The sequence below is a fragment of the Physeter macrocephalus genome, chromosome 20 (genome assembly GCF_002837175.3).
Source record: "Physeter macrocephalus isolate SW-GA chromosome 20, ASM283717v5, whole genome shotgun sequence".
NCBI classification, from domain to species: domain Eukaryota; kingdom Metazoa; phylum Chordata; class Mammalia; order Artiodactyla; family Physeteridae; genus Physeter; species Physeter macrocephalus.
The window spans coordinates 51,083,176-51,109,943 of NC_041233.1; the positions used below are offsets into that span (position 1 = coordinate 51,083,176).

The 26,768-nt window shown below is 37.1% G+C and overlaps 1 protein-coding gene across 7 annotated transcripts in view; it reads left to right on the forward strand.

The window, feature by feature from the left end:
- Nucleotides 1-26,768, forward strand: part of EXOC6 (exocyst complex component 6) — a 216,631-nt gene that overhangs the window by 105,954 nt on the left and 83,909 nt on the right. For all 7 annotated transcript variants that reach the window (XM_055081380.1, XM_024121372.3, XM_055081382.1 and 4 more), the window contains 3 exons: nt 136-245; nt 4,098-4,209; nt 4,757-4,891. In XM_055081380.1, the coding sequence (XP_054937355.1) occupies nt 136-245; nt 4,098-4,209; nt 4,757-4,891 (357 nt within the window). The remainder of the gene's footprint in view (nt 1-135; nt 246-4,097; nt 4,210-4,756; nt 4,892-26,768) is intronic.

A 26,768-nucleotide genomic window follows, 5' to 3' on the forward strand; every position in this document is an offset into this window, starting at 1 on the left:
CAGTAGACTTTAAAATGCAGGTATTAACTACTAATTCAAATGTGAAATCAATTTAATTTTTACATTTTTAAGGTGATTAGAATATCTTTTTCTAAAATTTCAGCAACAGTTTCAAATTTGTTTTTCTTTCAACAGCAATCTTTCCCAAAGAAACTGCCCATGTCTCAATCAGTGCCTCATATTTATATTCAAGTTAAAGAATTTATTTATGCCAGCCTTAAATTTTCAGAGTCATTACACCGGAGGTAAGTTTATTAATAAGAAATGTATCTTTATCATAGCTATTTTTGTGAAACATTAACGCTTGATTTTTAGGCCATGACTTTCAGTGGACTGTTATCTCGTTGGAAGGCTTACATATTTTAGTGGCATTTGGGGTTAACTAGAAATGCAACCTCAGACCTACTGAATTAGAAACTGAGGATGGAGCCCTTGGCTTTACCAAGTACTCTGGGTGATTCTGATGCACTCCAAGTTTAAGAACCACTGCCTTAAGCTTCATCATACTCTACTAGTCTCTTATACCAAAGTTTCTAAACATGTGTTTTAAAGACATTAGCTTATAACATAGCACACACCGTATCATTCAGCATTAGAAAAACAGTGGATACAAATGAGTATGCATTGAAAAGGAATGACAGACTATTACAGTGGTTGTTTTCATTAGCGGAGCTCTAATGGTCCAAGAGCTGCCAATAATTTATGCCTATCTTTTTTTTCATTGAACATTCTAAAGTTCCGATCTAAAACAGAGCAGTATAATGCAGTAGCTAAGAACATAAGCTTCAGACTTACACCTGAGCTTGATTCTTGATGTTGACACTCACTAGCTGTAGTAGGACTTTGGGCAAGTCACTTAATCTGTTTAAATTGCAGTTCCCTCATCTGTAAAATGAGAGAAATAACTCATAGGGTGGTTTTAAGAATTAAATGAGGTAGTGAGTGTGTATAAAGCACTCAATGTAGCCTGGCACATGGTAGGCACATAAGACGTAGGAGCAGATGAGATACTACAATATAAGATGTGAGACTAGAGCTTGGAGTTTTTATATTTCATTTGCAGGCATTGGGGAACTGTTGAAGAATTTTTAACTAAGAAATGACATGACTGGAGTAATATTTTAGAAAGTTTACTCTGGCCTCAATGTGGATGGTAGATTGGTGGTAAACTGTAGAAAGTATAGAAATTTAGCAGTTTGGAATTAACTTTTATTTTGTTTATTTACACAGGAGAGACAGTGGATCTCTAATTGTTATTTGATTTTTTAAAATAAGTAAACTTATTTATTTATTTATTTATTTTTGGCTGCATTGGGTCTCCGTTGCTACGTGCAGGCTTTCTCTAATTGCGGCAAGCAGGGGCTACTCTTCGTTGTGGTGCACGGGCTTCTCATAGTGGTGGCTTATCTTTGTTGCAGAGCACAGGCTCTAGGCACGCGGGCTTCAGTAGTTGTGGCACGGGGGCGCTCAGTAGTTGTGGCTTGCGAGCCCTAGAGCGCAGGCCCAGTAGTTGCAGTGCACAGGCTTAGTTGCTCCGCAGCATGTGGGATCTTCCCGGACCAGGGCTCGAACCCGTGTCCCCTGCACTGGCAGGTGGATTCTTAACCACTGTGCCACCAGGGAAGTCCCGTTATTTGATTTTTTACCACATTTATAACACCAAAGATCAAAGCCCTTAGTCATAATATTATGTGTAATTATCCCTAAAGCTTCCCTACTGACTGACTAGAACTAGAATTGCCCCCTCAGTTCTGGCTCTTTTTGTGCATGAACTCCTAGCATTCTAAAAGGTAAATGTTGTATACTAATGCTACAGCAGAAAAGATTATCTATTTTTTCCTTCTCTCTTTGATAAAAATATTTGTCATTTTTGTTAGTTCAATACCCAGTCATTGTATTTAATGCTCTATGATACTGTGTTTTTCATTTAGCAAGGCTTTTTATGCTTACATTTTTTAAAATTAGCTTTTCTAAATAACATTGGCTATTTTCGTTTTGTACTTCAGAATACAGAAAGCATAGTTAGTATAAAAATATCTAAATCTAAATTTATTCTAGATTATCAGATTTCTGACATATTTTTGTCTTAAAAATTTACATCTGTGGCCTAAAATTGAGCTGAGTCATTTTTTAAAAAAATTTGTCGTTGAAGAATTATGGAAAAATAACTTTCTGTGTTTAAAGCTCTTTTATTATGTTTAAACATATTTTGCAGTTAGATTTTTAGACCAAAAAGATACTTTGGAGCTCTTATAGTAAAAATGTTTGGGGCTCTTTTTATATGTGAATAAAAGCAGGGCCAGAGAATTAAGTGATTTCATGATGAGACTCTAAAGTCTCAATTATTTGGTTGCAGAGAAAACATCTGGATTTAATATGATCTTTAAGAAATTTTCAGTTTTCATAAGAGGCTAAGCTCTAAAATAATTTGGGAGATTTATTATATATTGAGATTTAATTACTGTGTTATTTGTTATTTAAAAATTAGGAAGAGTACAGGTTATAAGCTCAAAAGAGAAGGAGTTAAGGAAAAAATTGCTCAGTTAGGATAAGAACCTCTTGGAGAAAATCCTGGTCATTGTTGGGTAAATCTTGCTGGCACGAATAGGATAGGCCGTAGGTGCTGATAGGTTTTCTTTCTCTGCTTTTACTTAGGGAAGAAAAAGACGGATTGATTCAGCATTCAAGGAAGTTCAGGGGAATTAAACAAAAGACATTATCTCTCTTGCATAACTTTTCATCTGAAAAGGATGCTATACAGGGTGTCTTTAAGCATAATTTGAGTGTGTCAGAAAGGAAACCAGAGGAGTTGGCAACCACCTCCTTTATATCGGTGTGGGTACGTTGCTTGTTCTAGGGACACAATTGATTTCTGTCAGAGAGTTTGCTACTGTGTAACCCTGAAATCCTACTGGTATATATATGCTATTCCCTGGGAAGTCTTAACTTTAGATACAAAGAAATCAGAGAGACATATTCTCCTCAGGTCTGCCAGAATTAGGGTTAGCAGAAATTGAAGAGTACCTGCATTAAAATGGAGAACATTAGAATAGTAGTGAAAATTACCTGTGTTTTGTCAAATCTTGTTCTATTTGCATATTTAAAATAAATGTAAACTAGTAAATATTTGTACTTCATAGATTTTTAAGAGTAATGTTTTAATAAAGTAAAAAGTGAAAGGGTGCTAAAATTAAAATGTTAAACTGTGTTTAAGGCAGTGAGTCTCACCTGGGGCAGTTTTGCCCCCCAGGGTATATTTGACACTGTCTAGAGACATTTTGGGTTGTCACAACTAGGGGGAAGAGTGCTTGCTACTTGCATCAGGCGGGTGGAGGCCCGGGATGCTGCTAAACATCTTTCAATGGTACAAGACAGCTCCACAACAAAGAATTATCTGGCCTAAATGTCAATAGTGCTGAGACTGAGAAAACTTGGTCTAAGGACAGCTTAACCGTTTTGATAATGAGGCTATATTAAAAAAATCGTGACTTACTTAAATTGAAGGCCTAGTGGTTAGAAGAAAATAATAAGCTTTTTAGTGCTAGGCTAGTTATTTTTAGGATGTTAAGAAACATCATAGGGTTAGTTCCTCCCTCTCCCAAATTAAAACTAGTGTAAGGCATTTAATTTCTTTGAATCTTTTTAAAAAAAATTCTCAGTGGAAATGGATAGCTTAGTTATATTAAAATCAAATCTAGCAGTTGTATCCAGAGGGTTCACATCAATTTGTATTTTAAAAGTAATTTTAGCTATAGTTGTATATAAAGTGTCTTTGAAAGTGGCTGTACCATAGTGGAGTCATAATTTAAGAATAGTTTTATTTCCTTATACTAAGTACTCCATGGTTTTACTGTAATGGTTAATTGAATACATTTAAATTATTCTATAAATGAACATTCTACTTTATGGAAAGTATCCCTTTTGTGAAACTAAACTGAATTGAAATATGTGATTTAATAGATATGAATGATTGTAATTTATTTAAAGATATAAAGGAATTAGAGCAAATTATTTTAGTAAATTGCATTAAATTATTTAGGAAGCTAACTAATTGTAACCCTTGTAGAAACCTTAATAATATCAACCTTTGTTTTTAGCTCAACAGAAATAGATGATATGCTTAGAAAATCAACAAATCTGCTGCTGACCAGAACTTTGAGTAGCTGTTTACTGAATCTTATTAAAAAACCTCACATAGGTTTGACGGAGGTAGGTTAAAAAGATATTTATAGCTAAATGTTTCATTATATGAAACAATTATTATAAATTAATTTATTGCTGAACATCATCTTATAAAACTAGCTTTCCATTTTAAATTTATTAATAGAAGTGGGTTTGTTTTAAAATAAAAACATCATTTAAATTCCAGTGATGTGAGGGAAAAGAGTTTACATGGGGAATAGTGGATAGCTGATGATGTTAGAAGATAGATGGAGATTCATGTTTGCCAGACTTTACATGAAAAGTGAAAATACTCATTTTTTTAACTTGGTGAATGTATAAAATTTGAAAAAGTGCTTTGAAAAGTTATTTTAAATTAGTTCTTAGTTAGACTCTTGGTTATTTTTTTAGATGATAGCATTCATAAGCAGTATTTACAGCAGGTTTTTGAAATCAGATAATCAGTTGTATCCTATAATACTATAATTATGCAGAAGTGGTACAGTTGCTGGAAGTAATAATCCTAATTTTAAAAATCAAATGGCTTTGTATACATGTAACCTGCATTTCACTGGAGGCATTTTCTATTTTCTAGTTAGTGCAAATCATTATAAACACCACACACCTGGAACAAGCTTGCAAATACCTTGAGGACTTTATAACTAACATTACAAATATTTCTCAAGAAACTGTTCATACCACAAGACTTTATGGGCTCTCTACTTTTAAGGTATGTAAAAATCTGACCAAAAGTTTTTATTTCAGTCACTATAAGCAAACTTTTAAAAAGTAAAGACAATTTTTGTTATACACATGATTCCATTATATTTCTAACAAATGAAAATTAGAGGTAATCAGTGTCAACAATGAGCAGATAAATGTCAGTTCCTTTTTGGCATTAAACGTCTTGTTAAAATGAAGAAAAGTATGTTGATTTTCTACAGCTATGTAACATTTTCTTCATGTTTTGAAGACTTAGAGTAGTGCTGAAGCAGTCTAACTTGACTTTCTTTCATGTCTCACCGTTTAATAGTTAATTGTATATGTAATACATATAAGTGTGTGTATGTTTGGAAATTAAAATTGTAAGAAGAATTAGACAAGTGTAAGATTTGCTTTACATCCTTTATTGGCTCTGATCTGAAGAAAAGTAAATATTGCCTTATTATATGTTATTCAAGTCCTACTCTTTTCTGAATGGACAGATTTTTGTTTTTATAATACCATGGGATATAACAAAAGATTAATGGTTGTTTTAAGCATTATGAATTAAATAATTTCATAAATTTGTTATATAAACTTTTATTATTTTATTGATTTGGGAATCATGTAAATGAGACACTGGCATAGTCTAGCAGAATAAATCCTTTTACATTGAATATTTTGTTAAACTAATATAAACCATTTACTGATCCCTTATCTATAAAATAGGCTTGCTAGTTTAACCTCAGCCCTTTCTAAGTTTTCTATTAAAAAGAATTCTCATCTTCCCTACACTTGCTATATTATAAATTACCCAATTTATCTCCTAAAATTATAGTATAATCATTTACATTTTAAAAATTCAGTATACTTGTATTTAGATATAACTAATTTAATGTTAACAGTAACCAGACTTTGCAATCTAGTGGTTAAGACTCCGCACTTCCAATGCAGGGGACACAGGTTTGATCCCTGGTTGGAGAACTAAGATCCCACGTGCCACATGGTGCAACCAGAAAAACCCAAAAAACGAAAACAAAAAACAGTAACCAGACTTTGGAAGTGTGAAGTCCAGAAAAGACCCTTGGTTCCTAGAATTATCTGCCTGGCCCCCAAGTCTTATGCTCCTCTGATGATTCTTGAGCCCATGTTGTCATCCTAATCCATAAGACACAAATGCAGATGATGTGAGTGAATGAATTAATAAAATTATTTATTAAAACTGAGACAGGGCTTCCCTGGTGGCGCAGTGGTTGCGCGTCCGCCTGCCGATGCAGGGGAACCGGGTTCGCGCCCCGGTCTGGGAGGATCCCACATGCCGCGGAGCGGCTGGGCCCGTGAGCCATGGCCGCTGGGCCTGCGCGTCCGGAGCCTGTGCTCCGCAGCAGGAGAGGCCACAGCAGGGGGAGGCCCGCATACCACACACACAAAAAAAAAAAAAAAAAAAAAAACTGAGACAGAAGCTGGACAAAACAGGCGTTCATTTATTCAGATAGTATAGTACAGTAATTAAGGGCATATACTCTGGAGTTAGACTGCTGTGTGACTTTGGCCACATTCTTTCATTTTAACGATTCCTGGTTTTATTATCTACAAAATTAGAATAGCAATATATTATCTACCTCATACAATTATTCTGAGGATTAAAGGGGATACTTAGCACAGTGCCATTTGTTGTACATGATCTGTACTCTGAGCACTCTGTTAGGTGCTGAAAATATAGAAATGTATCCCTGCCCTCAAGGAGCTCACAGGAGAAAAAAACTATAAAAAGACAGTTGACAATATGATATAATAAGTACCATAATATAGGAGGAGACTCCACAAATTTTAGACATTTATTTATCCACAAATTGATTCTTTGCTTCAATATTACATTTTACACAATCCTTATTTTTCTTTCATGCTCTCTGTCCTTATGTCCATGTGTTACTCATATGCTGTCAAGAAGGGATTTACTAGGGAATGGAGTTGTAAGCATATTTAACTATTAACATTATATTTAATAGGCTTACTCTGTACTTCGATTAAAACATGAAATGCGTTGACATCTGGTGTATCTAGGGATCTTCAAGCAATTTTTCTTATCAGCTGTAAGTCAAAGAACCACAGATACTGGAACATGATGCCTCAGATTAAGGAATCTTGGAACTACACTTCTCAAAATCTGCCTGTTGAGAGGAAATGTTTAGAAATGTTAGCTCTGGTCCATCGTTCCAGTGGTCCTTAAGTTGTAGATATTTAATTGAAGCTACAACTGCCATAGGATACCCCTTGGGTTTTCTAGGAAATCAAGTTCAGCCTGTACAAATAGTAGAGCATCCTTATTTTTTGTTGTTTATTTTTTGTTTTATTTTTGCACAGAACTCAGGAAACCCTTTCTGTTTTATGATATAAAAACAAGAGCTATTTCAAGCTCAATATTTGAAGGTTAAGTGTTCTTTAATTCTTCCTTTGATCTGTTTCAAGAGGAATTTGTCTTAAACTGTACTAGAGAAAGCAATTCAACAGGGAGAATCATTAAATCAACATTAAAGTGAATTACTGAGGGAGATTGGGGGAATTTCCATTCACAGTGAATAGTCAATCTGTAGATGATTAAAGTACAGTCTTGATTACAGACATTAGCATGGATTACTTAGTTAACCTCTTAGCCCAATTCTTTTCAGTCCAGTGACCTGATCAAACATATTTCTATTTAGTTGCTTAATGATTATAGAAATAAGCACTTACATGATCCTTTTACCCATACCTCCATTTGCTTCCCCTCCAAAATCCCACATATGCATATACAAAGTGGTAGATTTTATATCATATTTGTTTACTTTATGAAATATTATATAGACTGCCTTGTTAGCTTGCCCTTCATTGTACTAAATCTGTGAGTAGTACAAAAGAGGTAAAGTAAGTAGTTCCTGCCCTCAAGCAGTACCACAGCCTTTTGAAATTAACCTGGACCCACACTGAGAGCTACTTGAAGCTAATATAAGACTTCTAACTGAAAAGATTTGCATCAGAATAGAGGGGAAAATGGGAATACCATTCCCTTTTTAATCTGTGTAGAGAAATGGCCCAGTTCTTTTTCTTTGGCATCAGAGCTTTTTAACTTTGCTCCCTGGAGCTTTTCCAACCTGCCACCCTGAAGAGTACTTTCCTTTTGAGTCCTGGCAGTGATTGCAACTGTAAGTGCCTAGAAAGAATATGCTTGCGATTCTTTTTCAGTTTGCCTTTTTAAATCTATTGATGAGTATGTAGCAAAGTGTTTTTAGGATTTTGGCTAAAGTGACAGTGGTAAATTATCTTTGATTAAGGGCTTGAAATTCTCTTCCTGTGGAGCAAGGACATGGTACTTGGACTCTAAAAAAAACTTTTTTTTAAAACGTAGCATTCATATATAAGCACACACAATTTATAAATGCAATAATTATAAATAGATATAGCTCAATTAATTATTAAAAAGTGAACACAGACTTCCAGTTTCTAGTCCGGCATGTAAAGAGCTGGGAAGTTATCACTCTGTCCCAACAAGTAAAAAGCTGAGAAAACTGAAAAAATCAACTCTTCCTTGATCTTTCAGAGAAGTGAGATCACAGGACACACTGCTGCCCCCAAAATTGGAGAAGTAGGCAAATACAGAGAATCACAACTTAATGGAGTAGAAACCCATAGGAATCATTACTGGGGTAGGAAAACCTGAAGTATAATTAATGAATATTAGAAAATCAGTATGGACAAGTTTGAGAGTTAAAACTCCAGGGGAACCCAGTCTTAGAGGGGGCACCAGGTTCTCCCAGTGAAGATTTGAGGAAAATCCTCTTACATTTCCAGCAGGGACAAGGGAAAAGGAACCATTTTGAAATATGCCAGAGCATTCTGTTCTTTTTTTTTTTTTTTTTTTTTTTTTGGTATGCGGGCCTCCCTCTCTTGTGGCCTCTCCCGTTGCGGAGCACAGGCTCCGGACGCGCAGGCTCAGCGGCCATGGCTCACGGGCCCAGCCGCTCCGCGGCATGTGGGATCCTCCCAGACCGGGGCGCGAACCCGGTTCCCCTGCATCGGCAGGCGGACGCGCAACCACTGCGCCACCAGGGAAGCCCGAGCATTCTGTTCTTTAAGCATTCTGTTTTTCTCAACAAGACCTAACCTCAAAATAAACTATTTACCAGTGCCTAAACTAATGGGGGAAGGGAAACACCCAGCTCCAGCCTGCTCTGGCCATCCTGTCCAACTTGAGGGGTGGAAATGAAAAGCACTTGTAAAGTGCACAGCTAAGGGGCAAAGGCTTACTTAAAGATGAAGACCTAATTGTAGGACTAAAGAACACTTCCCCTCTCCCACTGTCTTACTGCCACATTACTAAAGGCCTAATTACTGCAATTCTTTTCACCCAGTACACCATGTCCAGCTATCAGGAAAAAATTACAAGGCAGACTGAAAGACAAAAAACACAGTTTGAAGAGATAGATACGGTATTAGAACCATATTCAGATATGTCAGGACTATTGGAATTATCAGACCAGGAATTTAAAAAAAAACCCTATGATTAGTATGCTAAGCACTTTAGTGGATAAAGCAGACAACATGCAGGAACAGATGGGTAATGTAAGCAGAGAGATGGAGACTTTAAGAAAGAATCAAAAAGAAATGCTAGAGATCAAAAACGCTGCAACAGTGATGAATAATGCCTTTGATGGACCTATCAGTAGGTTGGGCATGGCTGAAAAAAGACTCTCTGAGCTTGGGGATCTGTCAATAGAAACTTCCAAAACAGAAAAGCAAAGAAAAAAACACGGAACAAGAATATCCAAGAACTGTGGGACGACTACAAAAGGTGTAGCATACATGCAATGGGAATATTAGAAGGAGAAAAAAGAGAGAAAGGAACAGAAGCAATATTTGATCCAATAATGACAGAGATTTCTCCCAAATTTATGTCACACAACAAACCATGGATTCAAAAAGCTTAGAGAATACCAAGCAGGATAAATACCGAAATAATTACACCTTAGGCATATCATGTTCAAAATTGCACAAAATTAAAGATAAAAAATCCTTCAAGAATCTAGAGGAAAAAGCTTACCTAGACTAACAAAGATAAGAAGTACATCTTACTTCTCTTCATAAACCATGTAAGCAACAAGAGAATGGAGGAAAATACTTGAAGTGTTGAGAGAAAAACACCAACGTAAAATTTTATATACTATGAAATTTTCCTTCAAAAGTGAAGGAAAAATACTTTCTCATACAAACAAAAATTGAGGATATTTGTTGCCAATAGACCTGCCTTGCAAGAAACGTTAAAATAACTTCTTTAGAAGTAAAGAAAATGATATAGGTCAGAAACTTGGATCTATATAAAGAAAGGAAGAGCATCAGAGAAAGTACAAGTGAAGGTAAAATTCTTAATTGATCTAATAGATAACAGTTTGTTCAAAAGAATAATAGCAACATGTTCAATTATGCTTTTATATATATATAGTTGTGTGTACATATGTGTACTTATGTATGTTTACATGAATGACAGCAATGACATGGTAGGAAGGGAGGAATTAGGATTATTTTGTAATTATAAGGTACTCACACTACCTTTGAAATGGTGTAGTGTTAGTGTTCTTTGAAAGTGGACTTGGAATAATTGTAAATGTATATTGGAAACTCTAGGGCAACCACTACAAAAAAGCTAAAAAAAAAAAAGTACAACCAGTATGCTAGGCAAGAAGAGAAAATGGAATCATACAAATGCTCAATTAATATACAAAAGACAGAAAAAGAGGAATAAGAAGTAGAAACAAAGAACAAGTGCAACAGATAGAAAACAGTAACAAATATGGTAAATATTAATCCAGCCATCAATAGTCACTTTAAACATCTCCGGTCTAAGAACACCAACTGAAAGACAGAGATTGTCAGAGTGGATCAATAAAACAAGACCCAACTATATGTTGTTTATAAAACCCACTTTAAATACAAGGACACACATAGATTAAAAATAAGTGGATGGAGAGACTTCCCTGGTGGTCCAGTGGCTAAGACTCTGTGCTCCCAATGCAAGGGGCCTGGGTTCGATCCCTGGTCAGGGAACTAGATCCCACATGCCGCAACTAAAGATCCTGCATGCAGCAGTGAAGATCCTGTGTGCAGCAAGTAAGACCTGGTGTAGCCAAACAAACAAATAAATAAATAAATATTTTTAAAAATTATTCAAAAAAAAATTAGTGGATGGAGAAAGATGTACCATGTTAATACTAATCAAAAAGTGGGAGTGGCTATATTAACTTCAAACAGAGCAAACTTCAGAGTAAAGAAAGTTATTACCAGGGATAAAGTGGGCCATTACATAATGACAAAGGGGTCAGTTCTCCAAGATGACATAACGATTCTTTTTTTTTTTTTTTTTTAACATCTTTATTGGAGTATAACTGTTTTACAATAGTGTGTTAGTTTCTCCTTTACAACAAAGTGAATCAGTTATACATATACATATGTTCCCATATCTCTTCCCTCTTGTGTCTCCCTCCCTCCCACCCTCCCTATCCCACCCTTCTCACAATTATTTCACCAGGCAGCCCAATCGAGTACATCGACTTGTATTTTATTTTATTATTATTTTTTAAACATCTTTATTGGAGTATATCTCTTTTACAATGGTGTGTTAGTTTCTGCTTTACAACAAAGTGAATCAGTTATCCATATACATATGTTCCCATATCTCTTCCCTCTTGCGTCACCCTCCCTCCCACCCTCCCTATACCACCTCTCTAGGTGGTCAAAAAGCACAGAGGTGATCTCCCTGTGCTATGCGGCAGCTTCCCTTTAGGTATCTAATTTACATTTGGTAGTGTATATATGTCCTTGCCACTCTCTCACTTCGTCACAGCTTACCCTTCCCCCTCCCCGTATGCTCAAGTCCATGCTCTAATAGGTCTGTGTTTTATTCCCGTCCTACCGGTAAAGTCTTCATGACATTTTTTTTCCTTAGATTCCATATATATGTGTTAGCATACGATATTTTTTTGGTCCTCTTGACTTACTTCACTCTGTATGACAGACTCCAGTTCTATCCACCTCATTACAAATAACTCCGTTTCATTTCTTTTTGTGGCTGAGTAATATTCCATCGTATATATGTGCCACATCTTCTTTATCCATTCATCTGTTGATGGACACTTAACATGCTTCCATGTCCTGGCTATCGTAAATAGAGCTGCAATGAACATTTTGGTACATGACTCTTTTTGAATTATGGTTTTCTCAGGGTATATGCCAGGTAGTGGGATTGCGGGTTCGTATGGTAGTTCTATTTGTAGTTTTTTAGGGAAACTCCATAGTGTTCTCCATTGTGGCTGTATCAATTGACATTCCCAGCAGCAGTGCAAGAGTGTTCCCTTTTCTGCACACCCTCTACAGCATTTATTGTTTCTAGAGTTTTTGATGATGGCCATTCTGACCGGTGTGAGATGATACCTCATTGTAGTTTGGGTTGGCATTTCTCTAATGATTAATGATGTTGAGCATTTCTCTCATGTGTTTGTTGGCAATCTGTGTCTCTTCTTTGGAGATATGTCTATTTAGTTCTGCTGGCCATTTTTGGATTGGGTTGTCTGTTTTTTGGTATTGAGCTGCATGTGTGGCTTCTAAATTTTGGATATGAATCCTTTGTCAGTTGCTTCATTTGCAAATATTTTCTCTCGTTCTGAGGGTTGTCTTTTGGTCTTGTTTATGGTATCCTTTGCTGTGCAAAAGCTTTTAAGTTTCATTAGGTCCCATTTGTTTTTTTTTGTTTTTATTTGCATTTCTCTAGGAGATGGGTCCAAAAGGATCCTGCTGTGATTTATGCCATAGAGTGTTCTGCCTATGTTTTCCTCTAAGAGTTTGATAGTGTCTGGCCTTACATTTAGGTCTTTAACCCATTTTGAGTTTATTCTTGTGTGTGGTGTTAGGGATTGTTCTAATTTCATACTTTTACATGTAGCTGTCCAGTTTTCCCAGCACCACTTATTGAAGAGGCTGTCTTTTCTCCACTGTATATCCTTCCCTCCTTTATCAAAGATAAGGTGACCATATGTGTGTGGGTTTATCTCTGGGCTTTCTATCCTGTTCCATTGATCTATATTTCTGTTTTTGTGCCAGTACCATACTGTCTTGATTACTGTAGCCTTGTAGTATAGTCTGAAGTCAGGGAGCCTGATTCCTCCAGCTCCATTTTTTGTTCTCAAGATTGCTTTGGCTATTCGGGGTCTTTTGTGTTTCCATACAAATTGTGAAATTTTTTGTTCTAGTTCTGTAAAAAATGCCAGTGGTAGTTTGATAGGGATTGCATTGAATCTGTAGATTGCTTTGGGTAGTAGAGTCATTTTCCCAATGTTGATTCTTCCAATCCAAGAACATGGTATATTTCTCCACCTATTTGTATCATCTTTAATTTCTTTCATCAGTGTCTGATAGTTTTCTGCACATAACGATTCTTAATGTGCATGTGCCTGACAATGCACGGTCAAAATATGTGAAGCCAAAACTGATAGAATTTCAAGGAGAAATGGATGGATCCACTGTTACAGTTAGAGACTTCAGTACGACTCTTACCAGAAATGGTCAGATCCAGTAGACAGAAGATCGGTAAGAACATAGTTGAACTCAACAACACCATCAATCAAATGGATATAATCAACATTTGTAGACTACGTATCCAGCAACAGCAGAACATGCATTCTTCTCAAGCTCACATGCAATCTTCACCAAGATAAACCACATTTTGGGGCATGAAACACACCTTAACACATTTTAAAGAATAGAAATCATACAGTGTCTGCTGTAAGACCACAATGGAGTTAAAAAATATATCAATAACAGAAAGATAACTGGAAAATCCCAAATACTTGGAGATTAAACAACATACTTCTAAATAACATGTGGGTCAAGAAAGAAAAGCATAAAAAGGAATATTATGAACAACTCTGTGCCCACAAATTTGACAAACTAGATGAAATGAACAAACTCCTTGAAAGACACAATCTGCCAAAACTCACACAAGAAGAAATAGACAACCTGAATAGGCCTGTATCAATTAAAGAAATTGAATCAATAATTAATAACCTTCTGAAACAAAGCACCAGGCCCAGATGGGTTTACTGATGAATTCTACCAAACATTTAAGGAAGAAATTACACCAATTATCTACAATATCTTTCGTATAGAAGCAGAGAGAATGCTTCTCAATTCATTCTCTGAGGCCAGCATTACCCTAACACCAAAACCAAACAAAGACATTATGAGAAAAGAAAACTACAGACCAATATCTGACATGAACATAGATGCAAAAATCCTTTGCAAAATATTATCAGATTGAATCTAACAATTTATAAAAGGAATTCTACATCATGACCAAGTGGGATTTATCCTACTATGCGAAGCTTGTTCATCATTCAAAAATCAGTTAATATAATCCATCACATCAGCAAGCTAAAGAAGAAAAATCACATGGTTATAGCATTAAATACAGAAAAAGCATTTGATAAAATTCAACCCCCATTCTTGATAAAAACTATCAGTAAACTTGTAATAGAGGAGAACTTCCTCAACTTGATAAAGAATATCTACAAAAAACCCTACAATTAGCATCATACTTAATGGTGAGAAACTTGAAGCTTTCCCACTAACGTTAGGAACTAGGCAAGGATGTTCCCTTTCACCACTCCTTTTCAACATCATACAGGAAGTTCTAGCTAATGCAGTAAGAAAAAGAAATAAAAGATATACCGATTGGGAAGGGAGAAGTAAAACCATTTTTCTTTGCAAATGATATGACTGTTTATGTAGAAACTCTGAAAGAATTTTAAAAAAAACCTTCTGAAACTAATTAGCAACTATGACAAAGTTTCAAGGCACCAGGTTAAAGTATGAAAGTTAATAGCTTTCCTATTTATCAGTGCATTAAATGGCTCAAGCTGCCATAAAAAACAAGCAAACAAAAAGCCATAGACTATGTGGCTTAAACAAGAAAAATTTATTTTCTCACAGTTCTAGAGGCTGGAAGTCAGAGATTAAGGTACCAGCATGGTAGGTACTGGGTAACGGATGGCCACCTTATCACTGTGTCCTCATATGGTAGACAGCAAAAGAGCTCTGATGGCTCCTCCTTTTCTTATAAGGGCACTAATCCCATCATGAGGGCCCCGTTCCTCATGACCTCCTCTAAACCTAATTATCCAAAGTCACCATCTCCAAATACCATCACACTGGGGGTTAGGGCTTCAACATATGAATTTTGAAGGCACATAATTCAGTCCATAGCATTTTGCCCTGATCCCCAAAATTCATGTCCTTGCATCCAAAATACACTCATTTCATCCCAAGAGCCCCCAAAGTCTTAACTTGTTCCAGCATTAACTCTAAGTTCTTACATCCAAAATCTTATCTAAATATCATTTAAATCATATATGGGTGGAACTCCAGATATGATTCATTCTAAGGCAGAATTCCTCTCCAGTTGCGAACCTGTGAAACCAGACAAGTCATGTGCTTCTAAGATATAACTATGGGACAGGCAGAGGATAGACGTTCCATTCCAATAGGGAGAAAGAGAAAAGAAGGAAGGGGGGACAGGTCCCAAGCAAGTCCAAAACTTAGCATGGTGAATTACATTAGATCATAAGGCTCAAGACTAATCCTCTTTGGTTTAGTATTCTGCTTTCTAGCCTTGCTGAGGTGGGGGTTGTGCCTCTGCAGCTCTGCCTGGAAGGGGCCCACCCACAAGGCTCTGGGTAGCTGCCTTCTGACCTGTTGAATCTGAGACAGTGACCCCCCTTTTTGAACCAAGGAGGCAGCTCTGATGATCTCTGAATTACCTTAGGGGTTATTATTCACTTATCTTGAAGAATAGCACATAGTTGTTGCTATTAGCTCTGTGGTCCTATCCTGTAACATCTAAGAAGTCCAATAGCCTCCCTTCATTTTCAAATTGGCAGTTTCTGCTCATGTAGTCCCATAATCTCTTATTTATATATGTATGTATGTATGTATTTATTTTCGGCTGTGTTGGGTCTTTGGTGCTGTGTGCGGACTTTCTCTAGTTACCGCAAGCGGGGGCTACTCTTCGTTGTGGTGCATGGGCTTCTCATTGCAGTGGCTTCTCTTGTTGCGGAGCACGGGCTCTAGGCACGCAGGCTCCAGTAATTGTGGCACGTGGGCTCAGTAGTTGTGGCTCGCGGGCTGTAGAGCGCAGGCTCAGTAGTTGTGGCGCACGGGTTTAGTTGCTTTGCGGCATGTGGGATCTTCCCGGAACAGAGATCGAACCTCTGTCCCCTGCATTGGCAGGCGGATTCTTAACCACTGCGCCACCAGGGAAGTCCCCCATAATCTCTTTACCAAGTGATAGTTTAGCTATACCCTTGGAGTTCTCTTGCTAACCTGCTTTCTCAATTTTTGCAGTATGGACAAGTTGAGAATTTTCCACATCTTTAAGTTCTTATTCCTTTTTGCTTAACAATTTTTTATTCAATTCATTTCTCTCTTTTCTTGTTTTACTATAAGCAGTCAGTATGAACCAAGCTGCTTCTTCAATACTTTGCTTAGAAATCTCCTCAGCTAAATAGCCAATTTCATTGCTCACAAGTCTGTCTTCCACAAAACACTAAAACATGAACATAATTTAGACACTCTGTATGATACTGGAATGGTGGATGTATGTCTTGATACATTTGTCCAAACCCATAGAATATACAGCACCAAGAGTGAACCTTAATTTAAACTATGGCCTTTGAATAATAATGATATTTCAGTGTAGGTTCATTTATGGTAACAAATATACCTCACTGGGGGGCGTTTGACAGTGGCAGTGTGGAGTCAGGAGGTATATGGGAAATCACTGTACCTTTCTCTCAATTTTGCTATGCACCTAAAACTGCTCTAAAAAATATATTTAAATTTAAAAAAGTGAACTCACCCATGTAATTATGAAATCAAGAAATAAAACATTAGATAAGTGGTATTGTAGAAGCCTTCCTCATCCCTCTTCACAGTCATCATCTCTGCCTTGCAGTACTGACTCTTAATAGTACTGATTAGTTTTGTCTGTTTGGGGCACTATTTACATGGAATCATATATAGTGCATCTTTTTGTGTATCTCACTTCTTTCACTCACTGTGATATTTTGGAATATTTCATTTGTGTTGCTGCATGTAGCTGTAGTTTATTTTCAGTTCAGTGTAGTATTCCATTATAAAATTTACTACAATTTATTTTTAGCTACTCAGAAACTTGTTTTTGCTTTCTTCTTGATTATTGACTACAAACGTGACCTCTGAATAACTGAGGTGTTATTGTATGAATAAAATAAAATTCTTATTCAATTTTTAGTGGTAAAGATATAAATTCATAAACTGATATAATCATACTTTTAAAACTAGTAAGGTGTTAGGAAGTTTAAAAATTTCTCATTTAAGTTATAACTGTTACATCATTTTACATATAAAGTTGATTTGTTTCTGCTTTGCTGTAACACTTGCAATATTATTTCTTGACTGATTAATTACATTTCAACTTCTGATTACTCATGTGCTTTGTACATAGTCTTGTGTTATTGGTGGAGTGTTCCTTTGTACAACTTCGTGTTTTATTTATGCAACTTGGTTGTCATTTTTAAAAGGTATGTGACATTTATTTCTTTTGTCACTCATTACCACCAGCTTCTCCTTATCTTCCCCGCCATTAGAGAGGGCTGCATAAAGCAGTTTCATGCTTGCAGCTGATTTAATACATTTGAATGACATAAAGTCCTAAAAGATAGATCAGAAAAAAGCAAAAAGCCAAAGCTTAAATATTTATTGAATAAATAATTAGTTTAATTATACAGAAAAGTAAAAAATGGGGATGCTACTTCACCAAAAATATAAAAGCTAACAGAAAAAAAAAAGGATTTTTCAGCTCTATAAGCAAAAGAGGAAGATCACAAAATTTATGGACCCCATTGATACATGAATGTGCTCAGCTTTCTGTTTTTCTGTAACTTATCATCAGTAGTCAGTTACTTACAGCAAGTGCCTCTTATAAAGGTGTGGAAAGCAGAAACAGAATAGGGAAGGAAATGGTTGAGGATACTTTAAAAAGTTGTTTATATCAGATGATGTGCAAACCTGATCACAAACAACCTAGATTACCTAAGAAGTGGCAGATGCTACTCCAAAGCCCCTAGACATTCTTGAAAACTTTTGAGATACAGAAGTCCCTGAAAACTGGAAAGGTAAATATGTAGCACTTGCCTTTTTAAAAGAAAAAGGAGGTAATTTGGTAATTTGAGAATTAGAAAATGATTCAATTTATAATGATTTACAATAGTCCCAGATAATCCGGAAGCTGGATTTTGAATTATTCTAGACTCTGATTCTAGTTCAAAACATATATTGCCCTTTTTGGCCTATTGTTAGAAGTGGAGTAGCTTAGCAAGTGGCTCTGTGGTAGACTTAGGTTTTTCTAGGACCTATTTTGGTAAGGAGCAAGAAGTGAAATACTTTGTCCTGGGACTTCCCTGGTGGTACAGTGGTTAAGAATCCGCCTGCCAGTGCAAGGAACATGGGTTCAATCCCTGCTCCGGGAAGATCCCACATGCCGCGGAGCAACTAAGCCTGTGTACCACAACTAAGCCTGCGCTCTAGAGCCCGCGAGCCACAACTACTGAGGCCATGTGCCACAATTACAGAGTCCACATGCCGCAACTACTGAAGCCCGCGTGCCTAGAGCCCGTGCTCCGCATCAAGAGAAGCCACCGCAATGAGAAGCCCACTCACCGCAACAAAGAGTAGCCCCCGAACTAAGCCTGCGCTCTAGAGCCCGCGAGCCACAACTACTGAGGCCATGTGCCACAATTACAGAGTCCACATGCCGCAACTACTGAAGCCCGCGTGCCTAGAGCCCGTGCTCCGCATCAAGAGAAGCCACCGCAATGAGAAGCCCACCCACCGCAACAAAGAGTAGCCCCCGCTTGCCACAGCTAGAGAAAGCCCGTGCACAGCAATGAAGACCCAACGCAGCCAAAAAAAAACAAAAACAAAACTTTGTCCTGTCTAAAGTGAGGCTTTGACTGTGTCCCAAAGGACATTTAAAAAAATATATTTATTTATTTAGTTAGTTATTTTCAGCTTCAGAAGTTGTGCATTGGCAGGTGGATTCTTAACCACTGCGCCACCAGGGAAGTCCCCCAAAGAACATTTTTCTGGGACAAATCAATAATTGCTTGGAACTTTTCATCTAAACTGATAGTATTGGACTGGGAGGATATATTAAATCATATTTATAGAGCAAAAATATATTTCTATTGTACTGTGCTAGTTGCTGAGGAAGGGTTGTGGAATGGTTTTTAACCACTCGGATTTTTTAATCTAAAATGGAAGATAACTACAAAGAAATAACCACAGCGTATAACAAATAGAAAAATGTGGTCCTGTAGACATGTTTGATTTGGTTTTATAGCATTTGGAATCTCACCTTTAGATTAGATTTCTGCTCCATAGTCATCCTGCCTGCCACAGTTACCTTGCCAGTCATACTCATTTATGTTTCCCTGCCTGGATCCTGAAGGCATTTGGGTATTGCATCAATTTGGAGCATGGGTAGGATTGCAATCAGCAGAGATGAGGGAAGGGAAGAACTGTTATAAACCCGTTCTTAGAAGCTAGAAAGCTCAAGATCAGAAAGTTCAGAGATCCTGAACCTAAAATGCAATGACCCAGCAGAAGGGATATAAAATCATATTTATTTATTTTGTGTTAATAAGCATGCATATTTTGTTTAAAAATCATGTTTGGTTTACATGCGTTCTGAATGTTTCTTCTGGGGAAAAATATAATTCTTTCTCAGCAGTTGGTATCAGGTTCCTTAAATCCTGTCTTCACCTTCTTTTTCTCTCATCTGAGCCATAGCTTTCTGTGTGCTGCTTTAGCTTTTATTATCTTTTTTAAAAAAATATTTTATTTCTTTATTTATTTGGCTGCATAGGGTCTTAATTGTGGTACTCGGGATCTTCAGTCTTCGTTACAGCTTGCGGGATCTTTTTAGTTGCGGCATGCAGGATCTAATTCCCTGACCAGGGATCAAGCTCGGGCCCCCTGCATAGGGAGCACAGAGTCTTAGCCACTGGACCACCAGGGAAGTCCCAGCTTTTATTATCTAACTCTAGTTATCTTAAGAAGAGTTTTGGATTTGCCCCATGGAAATTGTTTAGGTGTAATTAACTGTAACTCCTACAGTAATCTGTATCTCTAATGGAACAGTTAGTATGCTATTTGTGACCTTTTGACTTTAGAACTATGAGATTATGCATCCCTGATTTATACTACATGTTGACTATGTTCTTTTATGAAGAAATATCTTTTAGGGACTTCCCTGGCAGTCCAGTGGGTAAGACTCCACACCACTGCAGGGGGCACGGGTTTGATTCCCGGTTGTGGATCTAAGATCCCTCATGCCCCGGGGCGTGGCCAAAAAAAAAAATCAAAGAGTTTTCTAGAACTTTATGAAAACTTCAGTTCTTGTAATTAATATAAACTTTCTTTCACTTTTTACATTTGACCTCTTAGTTCATTGTGGAGCAGATATTGAGCTTTGTTTAATCCAGAGTGTTATTGATCAAGAGGTAATATATGATTTGCATGTATATAAGGCAACCAAGCATATCCTAAAACCTACAACTTTTTTTTTGAATCACAGTAATATTGTATAATGAAAAAACCTAGTGATAAGTAGCCATTTCATTAAATTAAGTTGAAGCATAAGGAGGAAGCAAATCATTTTCTTTTTTTTTTTTTTTTTTTCTTTTTTTTTGCGGTACGCGGGCCTCTCACCGTTGTGGCCTCTCCTGTTGCGGACCGCAGGCCCTGGACGCGCAGGCTCAGTGGCCATGGGTCACGGGCCTAGCCGCTCCGCGGCATGTGGGATCTTCCCGGACCGGGGCACGAACCCGTGTCCCCTGCATCAGCAGGCGGACTCTCAACCACTGCACCACCAGGGAAGCCCCATTTTTCTTTTTTAATTGATTTTAGGTGCCAAATATAAGACTAAAACAACTTCCCTTAACTGTCACACTGATATCTAAAATATATAAATAAAAAAATCGTAATTTTTAAAATTGTCTCCTCTTTCTGCATGTCTGATTTTTTATGGTGGTACCACCATCTTTCTTGCTTCCTTTCCTGGAAAATCTCGAGTTATCTTAGATGTATTTCTTTTTAACTGCTCCTGTCATATCACTTCCCGCATCATAACTGATTACTAGGTTTCTATGTTTAGTCTTATTTAATTTTTTCCCTCTGTCTGTAATATCACTAGTGACGTTGACTAACGAGTTGGATGCTATATGCTACTAACATTTAGAAATTTCCAGATCAAGAGCATAGGTTATCAAAGCATCATTTCTTGAATTAAGAGCAGGAAGAAATTAGCTAGGGAGGACACGTTCATTTTGACAACTCCAACTTCATCTCCTGCTTAGATTTTTAAGGCTCAGAAAAATGTCATAGAAGTGTTCCCCTTGCTCCAAATAAGTAATATTAAATGTAACCTTTCTTTTTCTAGAATGTTCAATAAAATGTTTTAAGCCACTTGTATTAATCAAGGAAACTAAAAGAAAATTGACAAGAACAGATAGAAAACCCAACTTGAACCATCTTAAACAATAGAGGGAAATTATTAGCCAGTATTACTGGAAAGTCCAAGAATAGGGCAGATTCCATGTAAGGCAGAGCCAGCTGCTCAGGAAATGTCCCCAAGGACCCAGAGTCTTTCTATCTTTGAACTCCACTTATGCAGTTTTGACCTCATCTTCAGACTGTATATGGTGGGGCAGCAGCTATAGGCTTTCTCCTCTGGTAGTAAAATAGCTGTGAGGTCACAGTTCCAAACCTTATATCCTCATGCTCTATCATCTAAAAGAGTGTGTCGCTCTGCTAGCTGCTAAGGAACTCCCTGTGTGTAAGAGGATGACCATGGTTAGTTGACTTAAACTCATCAGGATCCATCCTTGGCACAAGATCAGTCCTATCCAGACCAAATAGAGCTGTGAATGGGGGCAGAGTGATTTTTCCAAAATGTATCTGGGGACTTTTCCAAGAAGGGGGAATGGATGATAGACAGTAAATCATAGATGTTTACTAAAATACTCAGTGATATTACTACTATCTTTTATTCAGAACACACATGCTTATGGTCTGTGAGGTCTAGCATGGAGTTTGTGCATATGTCTGTTTAAAAAAGTTCTTAGGGTGATTCTGTTGCACACCTGTGGTTAAGAACCACTGATAGTATAGTATCACTTAATTCTTTTACATTGAAATGAAAAATAGTTCTCAAGTTATGCGGCATACATTTCTGTCTCCAGAGGGCACTGTTTCTTTAACAAGCAAAGGAGGAATTTAATTGGTTTGTTTATAAGCTGAATCTTTTAAAATTTAATTTAGGAGTTAGTTGATATGTTCTTGACTTTCTGGTCAGGTCATAAGGATTGAGAGTATTTCAGTTTCACCTGTAGTATAACTACCCAGGAAGTCCAAACTAATTTTCTTAACAGTCTCTAAATAACAATTAATGATCTCTTTTAGAAATATCTTACCAAATAATTCAGTGTATCCTTGTGTATAAATACAGGAAAAGTTACAATGAAATCTTTTTCTGTGTTTCTTTCCTTGCTCCTATTTCTTTAAAAATAAAATGTAGTGAGTCAGCTCATGCACCTGTTTTCTAATGATTATATTTGTCTGGGTTATAAAATAAGTGGAATCCTTAGTCCTTAGCAAAGTCGTTTCAGGTGTTAACTTTAAAACATGTTTCTGGACTTCGCTGGTGGTGCAGTGGTTAAGAGTACGCCTGCCAATACAGAGGACACAGGTTCGATCCCTGGTCTGGAAGATCCCACATGCAACTAACCCCATGTGCCACAACCACTGAGCCTGCACGCCACAACTACTGAAGCCCATGCTCTTTAGGACCCTCATGCCACAACTACTGAAGCCCGCGAGGCTAGAGCCCATACTATGCAACAAGAGAAGCCATTGCAATGAGAAGCCTGCACACTGCAAGTAGAGTAGCCCCCGCTCACCACAACTAGAGAAAGCCTGCACAGAGCAACAAAGACCCAGTGCAGCCAAAAAAAAAAAAAAGAAACACGTTTCTGCCTAGAACTGCTGTCCGAAATTTTTCTTTCGCACAGCACAGCCACTGACTGCTTTAGATTTCTTTGTTATTATAGCCTGTTGACAGTATTAATAAGCTTCTAAAAATAAAAAATACCCCTCTCCCAAACTTCATTTAAATTTATCTTAATCTGGATAGTTTATGGGAAAAGTGGAACCTGTTCTTGATGTCACCTCAGAGAAGTAGATCAATCAGCAAATTTCTAAATAGTAACAACAAAATGTAATGAATAAATTTTGAGTTTTTTCCCTTTATTTTTGCTTAGTTCTTTTTTTAGAAAATTAGTGGGTTTTGAATCACTTTATCCAGAAAGCATATAATGATGTTATCTGACTATAATGTGAATGGTTTCATCATCATCACTTCTATAATTTTTCTTCCTTCAGATAAATACAGCATTTGTTTTCTTTCATGACTTCAAATTTTCTAGATTTTTGGACCCTCTCTCCATCTCAAATTTTGGTTAATATTTTAATTGTCCCATATTGCTTTTTTAAAAATCTAGGAAAATGCGAAATAACATCTTCTTTATTTTAATGAAATTCTGTAGAGTAAGAAGGGAAATTAAGTATACCATTGATTTTAAAGGTAGATTTAAATTAGGATTTTAAAAGAATGGCCATTAAAAAAAAAATCTAAAATTTCACCAAGTAGTTTAGCTCTGTGAGTTTGGAGGAAAGGAGTCCCTTGATACTGGTTTTTAAAATTTTGTTAGGTATCTTGTTCCCTTTTTGCCTATGTTAGAGGCATCCCAGAAAAGCAAGAGAAATCATATGTAGCAGTCTGAGTGCAGCAGATAGGGAATATAGTAGAAGATGGGAGCAGTGAGACTCCAAATTTTCTTTGCCTGGTGATAGAAGGGAAGTGGGTTGAGCATTATGGGATGCTTATACAGTTCTGAGATTCAGCCTCCCTTATCCAGCTGCCTTCTAGAATTGCAGAGATTCAGTGAAGGTAGTGAGACATGAAACAGAGGGGGCTGATGATGAACACTGGGGCAAAATGCAAAGTGGTAATAATAAACACTTTTATATTATTGCTTTGAGAAATTGACATATAAGTGATAACATTAATGTGTGTAATGGTTTAGTTCTATAGGCCATAAGCATTTGCCATCTTGGGTACCTTCCCCTAATGCTGTTCAGGAGGCTAAAGAGAGATATATATTATTGCCATGACTAATTGCTGCACATTAAATACGACCCCCCTTTCCATCTCACCACCGTTTCATGTTTTAAAAAATTATTCTGTGAATGTTTAATACCCAATTTTTTTCTACCTTATATGCAAATAACTACAGTTAAGCTAATTGGGCAATTTGAAAGGCTTGAGATTATACTAATTGTCTCAATACGGTTCACTTAAGAAACATTTATTGAGCATTATAAGTACGCAACACTAGTAGGCTCAAGGAAACTAACTTTTTTTTTTTTTTTTTTTTTTTTGCTGTACGCGGGCCTCTCACTGTTGTGGCCTCTCCCGTTGCGGAGCACAGGCTCCGGACGCGCAGGCTCAGTGGCCATGGCTCATGGGCCCAGCCGCTCCGCGGCACGTGGGAGTTTCCCAAACCGGGGCACGAACCCGTGTCCCCTGCATCGGCAGGCGGACTCTCAACCACTGCGCCACCAGGGAAGCCCGGAAACTAACTTTTTTTGAGCACCTACTAGGTACCAAGTACTGTTAGGTATTTCACATTAATGGTAAAACTTGTGTAATGCTCAGAACAGCTCTCTGAGTGATGATGATGCTCTTTTCATAGATGAAAAAATAGGATTTACAGAAGTTAAGTAATTTGCTTAAGATGTAAAGGTAAGTGAAATAGTGGCCATCAAACCTCTTCTTATTTTCTCAAACCCCTGGCCCGTATTTTTTATAGATAATTTTTCCATTATTCATTATTAGCAAGGTGGTGATTTTTTTAAATGACTACAAATTTCTTGACACTTCTGTCCTTAAGAAGTGGGGATCTATGTTCCCTCCCCTGGAATCTGGGCAGGCTTGTGACTGCTTTAATCAATAGATGACAGGGAAAACAATGTTGTGAGACTCTGAGGCTAGGACATAAAAGGCAATGTTGTTTCCACCTTAATCCAAGCATGGAACACACATGCTTGGAGGCCTGAGCTGCCACGTAAGACGTCCAGGTACCCTGTAGCCACCATGCTGTGGGGAAGCCAAGCCATATGGAGAGTCTGCCTATCCAGACATGTGAGCGAAGAAACCTCCAGGTGATTCTAATCCCGCACTGTTGAGTCTCATTCTCAGCCTTCAAGTCATCCCAGTTGAGGTCTTGGATGGAGTGGAACAAAGTCATCCCTACTGTTTCTTGTCTGCATTCCTAACCCATGGAATCAGTGAGCATAATAAAATGCCTGTTATGTTAAGCCACTAAGATTTGGGAGGTAGTTTGTTACTCAACAGTAGTAACTGGAACAGCAAGTGACATAAACCTTTCCAGCCCGCATGATCTCTCCTTTTTCACTACACTTTTACTACACATGTAGTCATTACTAATTTGTTAATATTTATTCATTCTGTGATTATTTTATTTGTGGTACTTTTCTATCCCAACTAGGTCATAAACTTCTTTGAGGCAGGAGTGATTTAAAAAAAATTTTTTAACAAGTACTCATCAACTGTCTACTCTGTTGCAAGCACTGTTCTTGGTGCTGAGGATTAATCAGTGAACAGAAACAGATGCAAACTTTCTGCCTTAATGGAGCTTACATTTTAGTGGGTGTTTTGTACCTACATTACCTAAGAGTACCAAATTTATAGTGGCTGATACAGTGTTATTGATAAACTCTAATGTTAAACTCCTCAATCTTAAGATTTTTCTGAGTAGATTTGCATTACATTAGAAATGCATTGCATTAGAAATTTTAACAGAGCTTAAGTTGCTGTAGTTAATTTTATTTTGAATCAGAACTCATTTAGCTACTGTCATATTTAATAATTATTAAAATTTCAGTTAATAACATTACCTTATCTTAAATTCCTGTTTATTTAAAACAATGTTTGTTTTCCTTTATAGTTGAGGAGAGACACTGTTGAAAGTTTTCGTTATCTGTGTCAAATTTGTGTTAGACCTCTGAGTAGGGAGAACAGAAAAATCTTTCTTGGAATTCCTGTTTCAATCCTACTGTGTAGGCAAGCATGCAAATGGAAAGATGTCTACCAGTAGTTAGTTTTCTTCAACCCAACGTGAGTAGTAAGTGGTTAGACATTGTGAAAATTAGAGAGGGAGCCAAAAAAGCATTGAAATGCGAAAATGGTACGTTTTGATTGTCCATGTTTACCTTCTCTTACACTGTTCTTTTTTTGAAAATTTCTTAAGGCACACAAACCAAAATACCAAAGTAAGAGTTCCTGATTATATTTTTAAAAGTTACAACTCAAATGACATCCCTCTACAAAGCTTTTTATCAAATAAGTAGTAATTATTTCCTCCATTGTTTACTCAGCATGCTTTGTTTTAAACCTCTAATGTAGCACTAATCATGTTTTGTAATATTGTATCTCTTCCTGGATTGTGAGATCCTTGAGGGTGGGAGATATCTGTGTCTTAGTACTGCTGTTATTCATAGACATGATATAAATGATATATTAGGGGGCTTCCCTGGTGGCACAGTGGTTGAGAATCCGCCTGCCGATGCAGGGGATATGGGTTCGTGCCCCGGTCCGGGAAGATCCCACATGCCACGGAGCGGCTGGGCCCGTGAGCCATGGC